Source organism: Pseudophryne corroboree, chromosome 1 (genome assembly GCF_028390025.1).
Source record: "Pseudophryne corroboree isolate aPseCor3 chromosome 1, aPseCor3.hap2, whole genome shotgun sequence".
Lineage (NCBI taxonomy): Eukaryota > Metazoa > Chordata > Amphibia > Anura > Myobatrachidae > Pseudophryne > Pseudophryne corroboree.
This window is the reverse complement of record NC_086444.1, coordinates 936,280,767-936,292,001: the sequence shown is the minus strand read 5'-3', so window position 1 is coordinate 936,292,001 and position 11,235 is coordinate 936,280,767. Positions and strand designations below refer to the sequence as shown.

General features: G+C 48.4%; 1 protein-coding gene across 1 annotated transcript in view; it reads left to right on the top strand.

Annotated features, from left to right (window-relative positions):
* Positions 1–1,459: 1,459 nt before the first annotated feature.
* MGARP (mitochondria localized glutamic acid rich protein) overlaps positions 1,460–11,235 on the top strand; it is a 78,047-nt gene continuing 68,271 nt past the window's right edge. Inside the window, exons 1-2 of the mRNA XM_063956437.1 lie at positions 1,460–1,695; positions 4,405–4,508. Coding sequence (XP_063812507.1) covers positions 1,617–1,695; positions 4,405–4,508 — 183 coding nt within the window. The 5' untranslated portion in view covers positions 1,460–1,616. The remainder of the gene's footprint in view (positions 1,696–4,404; positions 4,509–11,235) is intronic.

The following is an 11,235-nucleotide window of genomic DNA, read 5'->3' as shown; positions in this document are numbered from 1 at the left end:
TTCTCTCCTCGGTCCCACGATGCAGGGAGCCTGTTGCCAACAGGACTACCTGAAAATAAAAAACCTAACAAAATTCTTCTTTAACAGAAAACTCTGGAGGGCTCTCTGCAGTGCACCCATTCTCCTCTGGGCACAAGATCTAACTGAGGTCTGGAGGAGGGGTATAGAGAGAGGAGCCAGTGCACACCCATAGTCAAAGTTCTTTTTAGGTGCCCTATCTCCTGCGGAGCCCGTCTATACCCCATGGTCCTTACGGAGTTCCCAGCATCCTCTAGGACGTAAGAGAAAAGCTGAAGCCAGACTTAAGGCCCATACACACTTGCCGATAAAATGAGCGACGTTGCTCATTTTCCCCCTCCCTGAGTGACGTTGCTTATTTTATCGGCAAGGGTGTATGCCGCCAGGGACGAGCGATGCGCGGCCCGGCAACGATCGTCGCTGTCGCCAGTGCATGCATGCAGGATCTGGACTGTCGTCCACGACCTGCATGCAGGGCTGGTGGAGACGTGATGTCACTGAGCGATATGAGCGGTCATATCGCTCAGTGTGTACAGTCGGCCACCGACCGGCCTGCCCGGGGGTAGATGCTAGAATCAAGTGGGCTAAGGGACCTTTTCCGTAAGGGGGAGGAGTTATGACACAAGGGGGAGGAGCTAGGCCAGCGGGATAGTTCCTCTACTATCCACGCCACCAACTATTACCTTTAGTAATTAGGTGGTGAGCGAAGCGGAGCGAGCCACCGTGCCCGAAGCGTGGCGAGCGTACTTTTCGGGTACCCTGTTCGCCCGTAGCTCCTCCCCTCAATACGTCACAAGGTCCCTTCAGCCCCTCCGATATAGAACCAACCCTGCCCGGGAGGGGAAACATTAGACGACATTGTCTAATGTGTACGGACCTTTATGTTGCCAAATGGCTCAGAAGTGAAACATCAACATACACATATACTTTCCTCCCTGCCTATGCCCTGTGACCCAGCTGAACAGCCGGAAGCCCTCTGGGGGAGATGCATCAAGCTTTACATAAAGATAAAGTGGAACAATGCCCCAAAGCAGCCAATCTGCTGCTGTCATTTCACATAAATGTCATTTAGAAGCTGATTGGTTTCTCTGGGCACTTTCTCCAGTTTTTCCCAGCACAGGTTGATTGATACACCTTCCCCCTTTATGTGCTGCCGCTGCGTACGTGCGGTGCGGGCGGGGACTGTGTGAGCGGTGTGCGTGCTGACTGATAACAGCTCTATGTCCGCCTCCCATTATCGTGACCTTGGCGGCGAGCGCGGGGAATGTGTACGTGCTCGTCATTACCAAGACAGTGAGTGGTCACGGTGTCACATACGCCGCGCGCTGCCCCCTACTGTACTGCACTGCACGCACAGCAGCATGCCTGTACATAGAGCGCATGCGCAGCGCGCGCGTTCCCCTTCCCCGCGCCCAATGCTGTCTCTGAACGTTCACGTGCGAGAGGATGACGCGAGGTTCCGGCCCCCGTGACGTCACGCACCCAATGTGAGGTCACAGGCTCCTCCCACACCCATAGAGAACGGATCCCTGTGCTGCATACGGTGTGCCTGTCCTTCTCACCGCAGCGCATTGACCCCGGGAGTAGCCGCCAGCACCATGTTCCTGTGCCGTAGCACCTGGCAGAGACTGGCCCCGCTCACCCAGCGTAGCGCCGCCACCCTCCTCCTCCGCAATGGTGAGCGCCGCTCTCACTGTCCCGTGCTGAGTGCGCTGTGTTCGGGCAGCGAGTGTCCGGCGTGTGTGCCCCGGGAGACAGCCCCACGTGTACGCTGGCTGTGGCCCTGTACGGTAGGGAGTCCCCCTGTGTATGGTAGTGGCCCGCGGTTTCCGGAGCTGTGGAGGGAGGGCTGTGATCACTTGGAGGTCACCCGCTGCGGGCACTAATACCCTCCCTTACACACACTGGTGTAGCAATGGCAGCGCTAATCCACAGGCTGTCAAGCTCATAGCTGCGCACAGCCCTCCTGTCAGAGTACTCTGCACTGCTAGTAGCTTCCTGCAGCTTAGTTGCCCTGTGTGTAGCCATAGGCTTGCTGTGCCTGGGATAGCACACGGGAGGTATTAGCAGTTTATGAAGTAGAGAGGTGACGTGAAGGTCACAGCAGTGAGGAAATAGAGATCACATGCAGCCTGGCCTACTAACATCATAGTGACACCATTGTGTGTAGAGGTGTGTGTGTTCCCTGTGTGTCTCCCCTTGGAGCAGTGTGTGTTCCCTGTGTGTCTGCAGTGCAGCGGTGTGTGTTCCCTGTGTGTCTGCAGTGCAGCAGGCCTTCTATAGAAGGCTTTATCTGGTATATCCTGGGAGGATCAGTCTGCATTATTATATGTAAAAAAAAAAATGTTTCTAAGTGTATTTCTACATGTTGGTTGCGCATTATTACACACATCTTACTGACATGTAAATGTACATTTCCTCGCTTCCTGTGCAGGCAGGCCTGCAATGAGCAGTGTCTGGTTTATCTCTGGCCGCCTGGTGAAGCATGCTGATTCTGTCCTGCCAGGATGATTTAATTTAAACCTCATCACCCTGCTTGTGGAATGTTATAGCTGGTTGTTCATACATGTCATTCCCAGGATAGTTTTTGTGTACCCCTCTGTCCCTCTCTATTCACTACACGTTAATTTGGCTACGTACAGTAGGCTATATGCGGTATGATTGCTAGAGTACTAAAACGAAAAAGACCTTCAATGACTAAAAGTCTGCATATTATGGTTTCAAATGTATGTGTTTTTTTTGTTTTTTGTTTTTTCATTGCTAATAATACTAATCTGTTAAGTTTGTGAGAAGTTATAGTCGTATACATGTTTAATAGCACATCAGAATGTATTATTCAAGCTTGGCGTTATTATTCTCTATTCTGGTAGAAAATATTTTAATGTGACACCTAACAAGTGTAATTCTCCTAATGTCCTATTGATAGTAAGGAATGTCCTCTTGCTTTTAATTCCAAGTTTTGGTAGTGTGTGTATTGATTGTGTTGACATAAATGATACCTTTTAATATACAGGTGATGGTATTTTATTTGTAAGTTCAGTAGTTTTCTTTCATGTAGGTTACCTGTTATTTAAGAGCACATTGTAAAGTAGCTTTGCAGTGTAGATAACTGGTTCCGCCAGTGTGACCAAGAAAATAGTAAAAAAAAAAATAAGAGTGTGTAGAGGTTATTAATTAATTAGCTCTTTTTTTTTTTTAATTTATAATACTTTAATAGTCTTTGCAGAGGTGTAAGCCATCAGTTAGATATACTGTACCTGAAATACATAAAAATGCTTTCCAATAACATAATGGGGGGAAAAATAACATCTATGTATCTCAAATTTGCCTAAAGAAGAGAAAGGAGGTGTTTTTATAGTCTCACAGGCTGCTAATGTAGGGTAACATATTTGGAACCATACAAGTTCCAGTTAGGAGTTCTAAACAAGACATACATATTTAGAAATTTGGCAGGCCATGTAGTTCTCTAGCAAATGGATTTTTTGCCTGTTTTTGCTGGCACGTACTGTCAAATGGTAAGCAGTATTTAATGTACTGTTTCGGGTTGTTTCCTCTTGTTTGTGAAGTATAGCATTGGCATACGTTTCCCAAATCTGATTTAGTAACTAAACTATTACTTGCAATAATAGCTAATAAACATTATATGTGTTATGTGAGTATACTGACAGTAGTTGTGTTTTTAGTTGGTGCTGCTCATACTAGTTAATAATACGGTATTAAAGGAAGCATTTCTTAATGATGAGTATTTCAACAGCCGTCCAAGCCTATTGTTTTGAATGAAAAGGGCTGTGCTGTACAGCTATTAGAGCTGTCCAGGGGTTCTGAATCCCATACAATACACTGTTAGTGTTAAGGGGGGGGTACTCGCGGAGCGATATTCTAAGCAATCTGACTAGATTGCTTAGAATTTCAGCATTATCGCTCCGTGTGTACCCCCTACAGCGATAGCGATGCGCAGCCCCGCGCATCGCTATCGCTGCTGCTAGATTGGCCTGCCGTGCAGGCCAATCTAGCGGGTCGCTCACTTCTCCCGCTGGTTGAAGTGAGCGCCCCCCGTCTCCCCCCGCACGCTCAGCACAGATCGCGCTGTGCTGAGCGGCGGGAGAGATGTGTGCTGAGCGGTTCGCTCAGTACACATCTCTCCTGCATCGGCCCATCTATATGGGCCTTACACTAAATCAAGTTATGTTTGTAATGTGATATGACGTTTTGTCAGAGCTCCCTAGAAATATATCTATCTATCTATCTATCTATCTATCTATCTATCTATCTATCTATCTATCTATCTATCTATCTATCGATGCTCTTCTTATTTATGTTTGGTATATTACTGGTATTCTTACTGTATGTTGGGTGGTTGACTGTTGTGTGTGTTCTGTTATATAGCTCCTGTTCGACAGATGTCGTCCAGCAGTGTGCCTGGCTCTGGTGGGGAAGCACTGCCTTATTACCTGTTTCTTGGTGTTGCTTTTACAGGTGGCGGAGTTTATGTAAGTATTTCTCAAGGAACATGTGTCCTACACCAGTATTATCTTTATAAAGATGTTTTCATTCTTACATTTGTTTTAATAATTGTTTTGTTGGGAGATTTTATTTGACATTGTGCTGTACGGTTGCACTAATTGCAATAATGCCGACATTGCAAATTTTTCTTTGTACCTCTGTGGGAGCAGCACAGAGCGCTGATGACTGAATTCCCTCATCGATTGTACCTTGCTGTTAAAGTTACTTATAGTATGCTGCATTTTCTTCGTAAACCTTCTATTGCCAGAAAGTGTTTGCATGTGCTTTTAACTTGACCTACCAGACGTCCAACGATCTCAGCTTGTGTAGCTATGTTATCTAATTTGCTTTCTAGGTGGGTTCATTTGATCTGCTTTGTAAATATTACTGTTTTATTTTTTGCATGTTGCATTTTCTCTAACGTCCTAGTGGATGCTGGGGACTTTGTAAGGACCATGGGGAATAGACGGGCTCCGCAGGAGACTGGGCACTCTAAAGAAAGATTCAGTACTATCTGGTGTGCACTGGCTCCTCCCTCTATGCCCCTCCTCCAGACCTCAGTTAGAATCTGTGCCCGGCCAGAGCTGGGTGCTCCTAGTGGGCTCTCCTGAGCTTGCTAGAAAAGAAAGTATTTTGTCAGGTTTTTTATTTTCAGAGAGCTTCTGCTGGCAACAGACTCTCTGCTACGAGGGACTGAGGGGAGAGAAGCAAACCTACTCACGGCAGCTAGGTAGCGCTTCTTAGGCTGCTGGACACCATTAGCTCCAGAGGGATCGAACACAGGTACCTAACCTTGATCGTCCGTTCCCGGAGCCGCGCCGCCGTCCCCCCTCGCAGAGCCAGAAGAACAGAAGCATGAAGACATTGAAATCGGCGGCTGAAGACTCCTGTCTTCACTTAAGGTAGCGCACAGCACTGCAGCTGTGCGCCATTGCTCCCACAGCACACCGCACACTCAGGTCACTGTAGGGCGCAGGGGGGAAGGGGGCGCCCTGGGCAGCAATTAATTACCTTTTTGGCAAAAATAGACATATACAGTCTGGGACTGTATATATGCCCGAGCCCCCGCCATTTTTTACACATTAAAGCGGGACAGAAGCCCGCCGCTGAGGGGGCGGGACCTTCTTCCTCAGCACACCAGCGCCATTTTCTCTTCACAGCTCCGCTGGAAGGACGCTCCCCAGGCTCTCACCTGCAGTATACAGGTGCAATAGAGGGTAAAAAAGAGAGGGGGGGCACATAAATTTAGGCGCAGAAATATATTTAACAGCAGCTATGGGGTAAACACTAAGGTACAGTGTAATCCCTGGGTTATATAGCGCTGGGGTGTGTGCTGGCATACTCTCTCTCTGTCTCCCCAAAAGCCTTTGTGGGGTCCTGTCCTCAGTCAGAGCATTCCCTGTGTGTGCGCTGTGTGTCGGTACGCCTGTGTCGACATGTTTGAGGAAGGATACGTGGAGGCAGAACAAGTGCAGCTGAGTGTGGTGTCGCCGCCGACGGTGCCGACACCTGATTGGATGGATATGTGGAAGGTGTTATATGATAAAACTGTAACCTTGGGACAGTCAGGGTCTCAACCCGTGCCTGATCCTACAGCGCAGAGGCCGTCAGGGTCTCAAAAGCGCACACTATCCCAGATAGTTGACACAGTTGTTGACACGGAAGCTGACTCCAGTGTCGATGACGATGAGGCAAAGTTGCAGCCTAAAATGACTAAAGCCATCCCCTACATGATTGTAGCAATGAAGGCTGTATTACACATTTCTGAGGAAAATCCTGTCCCTGACGAGAGGATTTATATGTATGGGGAGAAAAAGCATGAAGTGACTTTTCCCCCTTCACATGAATTAAATGAATTATGTGAAAAAGCTTGGGATTCCCCTGACAGGAAGGTGATAATTTCCAAGAGATTACTTATGGTGTATCCTTTCCCGCCAACGGACAGGTTGCGCTGGGAATCCTCCCCTAGGGTAGATAAGGCGTTGACACGCTTGTCTAAGAAGGTGGCCCTGCCGTCTCAGGATACGGCCGCCCTAAAGGATCCTGCGGATAGAAAGCAGGAAGCTATCCTGAAGTCTGTTTATACACATTCTGGCACACTGCTGAGGCCGGCAATTGCTTCGGCCTGGATGTGTAGTGCGGTAGCTGCAGGGACGGATAGACGGTCTCTCGGACCTAGTTTCCACAGCTACGGCTGGGAAGTCAAATTTCTTGCCTTATGTCCCTCCACAGCCTAAGAAAGCACCGTATTACCAAATCAGTCCTTTCGTTCTCAGAAGAGCAAGAAGGTCAGAGGTGCGTCCTTTCTTGGCAGGGGTAGAGGAAAAAAGCTGCACCATGCAGCTAGTTCCCAGGAACAAAAGTCTTCCCCTAAATCCACCGCATGACGCTGGGGCTCCACAGGCGGAGCCAGGAGCCGCGGGGGCGCGTCTCCGACATTTCAGTCACCAGTGGGTTCGCTCACAGGTGGATCCTTGGGCTATACAAGTTGTGTCTCAGGGATACAAGCTGGAATTCGAGGTGACGCCCCCTCACCGTTACCTAAAATCGGCCTTACCAACTTCCCCCATGGAAAGGGAGATAGTGTTGGCGGCAATTCACAAACTTTTTCTTTAGCAGGTGGTGGTAGAGGTTCCCCCCCTTCAACGGGGAAGGGGCTACTATTCCACTATGTTTGTGGTACCGAAACCGGACGGTTCGGTCAGACCCATTTTTAAATTTAAAATCCCTGAACACTTATCTGAAGAAATTCAAGTTCAAAATGGAATCGCTCAGAGCGGTCATTGCAAGCCTGGAAGAGGGGGATTTTATGGTGTCTCTGGACATCAAGGATGCTTACTTGCATGTCCCCATTTATCCGCCTCATCAGGAGTACCTCAGGTTTGTGGTACAGGACTGTCATTACCAATTCCAGACGTTGCCGTTTGGCCTGTCCACGGCACCGAGAGTTTTTACCAAGGTGATGGCGGAAATGATGGTGCTCCTTCGGAAGCAAGGGGTTACAATTATCCCATACTTGGACGATCTCCTCATAAAGGCGAGGTCCAGGGAGCAGTTGCTGATCAGCGTAGCACGCTCTCAGGAAGCGTTGTGTCAGCACGGCTGGATTCTGAACATTCCAAAGTCGCAGCTGATTCCTGCGACGCGTCTGCCCTTCCTGGGCATGATTCTGGACACAGACCAGAAGAAGGTGTTTCTCCCGGAGGAGAAGGCTCAGGAGCTCGTGACTCTGGTCAGAGACCTCCTAAAGCCAAAACAGGTGTCGGTGCATCACTGCACACGAGTCTTGGGAAAGATGGTGACGTCCTATGAAGCCATTCCCTTCGGCTGGTTCCATGCGAGGATCTTTCAGTGGGATCTGCTGGACAAGTGGTCCGGATCGCATCTTCAGATGCATCGGATGATCACCCTATCCCCCAGGGCCAGGGTGTCTCTTCTGTGGTGGCTACAAGGTACTCACCTCCTCGAGGGCCGCAGATTCGGCATACAGGACTGGGTCCTGGTGACCACGGATGCAAGCCTCCGAGGGTGGGGGGCAGTCACTCAAGGAAGAAACTTCCAAGGGCTGTGGTCAAGTCAGGAGACTTGTCTGCACATAAATATCCTGGAGCTACGGGCCATATACAACGCCCTGAATCAAGCGGAGCCTCTGCTTCGAGACCAACCAGTGCTGATTCAGTCAGACAACATCACTGCAGTCGCTCATGTAAACCGCCAGGGTGGCACAAGAAGCAGGGTGGCAATGGCGGAAGCCACCAGGATTCTTCGTTGGGCGGAGAATCACGTGCAAGCACTGTCAGCAGTGTTCATTCCGGGAGTGGACTACTGGGAAGCAGACTTCCTCAGCAGACACGACCTCCACCCGGGAGAGTGGGGACTTCATCAAGAAGTCTTCACGCAGATTGTAAATCGATGGGAACTGCCACAGGTGGAAATGATGGCGTCCCGCGTCAACAAAAAATTAAAGAGGTATTGCGCCAGGTCAAGGGACCCTCAGGCGATAGCTGTGGACGCACTGGTGACACCGTGGGTTTTCCAGTCGGTCTATGTGTTTCCTCCTCTTCCTTTCATACCTAGGGTACTGAGAAGCGTAAGAAAAAGAGGAGTGAGAACAATACTCATTGTTCCGGATTGGCCAAGAAGGAGTTGGTACCCGGAACTGCAAGAAATGCTCACAGAGGACCCATGGCCTCTGCCTCTCAGACAGGACCTGTTGCAACAGGGGCCCTGTCTGTTCCAAGACTTACCGCGGCTGCGTTTGACGGCATGGCAGTTGAACGCCGGATCCTAGCAGAAAAGGGCATTCCGGACGCAGTTATTCCTACGCTGATAAAGGCTAGGAAGGACGTGACAGCTAAACATTATCACCGTATATGGCGAAAATATGTTGCTTGGTGTGAGGCCAGGAAGGCCCCTACAGAGGAATCCCAGCTGGGTCGATTCCTGCACTTCCTATTTTCTTTCAAAAAGAACTGGCTTCACTGCCTGAGGTTCAGATGTTTGTTAAGGGAGTGCTGCATATTCAGCCACCTTTTGTGCTACCAGTGGCACCTTGGGATCTTAACGTGGTCTTTGCTTTCCTGAAATCCCACTGGTTTGAGCCACTTAAGACAGTGGAGCTGAAGTATCTCACGTGCAAAGTGGTCATGCTGTTGGCCCTAGCCTCTGCTAGGCATGTGTCAGAATTGGCGGCTTTGTCATGTAAAAGCCCCTATCTGGTTTTCCATATGGATAGGGCAGAATTGCGAACTCGTCCGCAGTTTCTGCCAAAGGTGGTGTCATTCATTTAATTTGAACCAACCCATTGTGGTGCCTGCGGCTACTCGTGACTTGGAGGATTCCAAGTTGCTTGATGTAGTCAGGGCTTTGAAGATCTATGTTGCCAGGACGGCTGGAGTCAGGAAAACTGACTCGCTGTTTATCCTGTATGCATCCAACAAGCTGGGTGCTCCCGCTTCAAAGCAAACCATTGCTCGCTGGATCTGTAACATGATTCAGCAGGCTCATTCTGCGGCTGGATTGCCGCATCCAAAATCAGTGAAAGCCCATTCCACAAGGAAGGTGGGTTCTTCTTGGGCGGCTGCCCGAGGGGTCTCGGCATTACAGCTTTGCCGAGCTGCTACTTGGTCGGGTTCAAACACATTTGCAAAGTTATACAAGTTTGATACCCTGGCTGAGGGGGACCTGGTGTTTGCCCATTCGGTGCTGCAGAGTCATCCGCACTCTCCCGCCCGTTTGGGAGCTTTGGTATAATCCCCATGGTCCTTACGGAGCCCCCAGCATCCACTAGGACGTTAGAGAAAATAAGAATTTACTCACCGGTAATTCTATTTCTCATAGTCCGTAGTGGATGCTGGGCGCCCGTCCCAAGTGCGGACTTTCTGCAATACGTGTATATAGTTATTGCTTAACAAAGGGTTATGGTTATGTAGCATCGGTTGAGTGATGCTCAGTTGTTCATACTATTACCTGGGTAAGTTTATCACAAGTTGTACAGTGTGATTGGTGTGGCTGGTATGAGTCTTACCCTGGATTCCAAAATCCTTTCCTTGTAATGTCAGCTCTTCCGGGCACAGTTTCCTTAACTGAGGTCTGGAGGAGGGGCATAGAGGGAGGAGCCAGTGCACACCAGATAGTACTGAATCTTTCTTTAGAGTGCCCAGTCTCCTGCGGAGCCCGCTATTCCCCATGGTCCTTATGGAGTCCCCAGCATCCACTACGGACCACGAGAAATAGAATTACCGGTGAGTAAATTCTTATTTTTGCTCGTACACTTGTTACTTTCGGCATTACCAATTCCTGTACAGCTTCCTTGAGAATTTAAAGTTGTTAAAATAGTCACATCATTTAATGACAACCATTCAAATAGGTGGTGCTTTTCTACAGCGTTCACACTAGTAAGGGGTATACTGGAGGCTTGTGAATAGAGGCTGTATTGTTAGTATATAGTATATGTAGCAAAGACCCCAGGGCTTCTACTCCTGTATAAAGCTAAGCAGTGATTTGTGGTTTAGTCCCATGGTTACAATGTCTTATGAATAATTATGTGTCGCTGCTTTGATGGTGCTATTCTGTCTGTAACATGACAGAAGTAGTTACTTTTGTTGTAAGATAAGGGTATAATTGGGGAACACTGCAGTGTGGCACTACAATAGCACTCCAGGATTAGATATTTACCTTCTTGTTGTGATTTCATTTGTTGTATAATTTGAAAGGTTACTTTATGAAAATTTCGAACTTGTTCAGCTAGTAGTTGAATTGACATTTCATGTTTTAAAAGTTTACTTCCACGCTAAACTGAAACTTTAGTGTGGGAGGGTTTCCACAGTTTCAAATAGTGAGGGCCAGATGAACTAAGCCTTGAAAAGTGATACAGTTCAGTGATAAAATACCAACCAGCTCCTAAATGTCATTTTTTCAGACCCAGCCTATAACATGGCAGTTGGAAGCTGATTGGTTGGTACTTTATCACCGTGAACTGTATCACTTTTGAAGGCTTAGTACATCTCCCCCTAATTCTGAATATAAATTACTTGGTTTTTGGCTTTTTACCTGATTTGGTGAGTGTGCCGCAGTCCACAGATTTATTCCGTGCTATTTCTGGCTAATACCCCTTTCAGACATACGACCCGGGAATTTCCCTGCTCAGTCCCGGGTTCTTCATCTTGGAAAAATCCTGGGCCTGCCTGGGCAGCATGAAACTTTCTCTCTCTG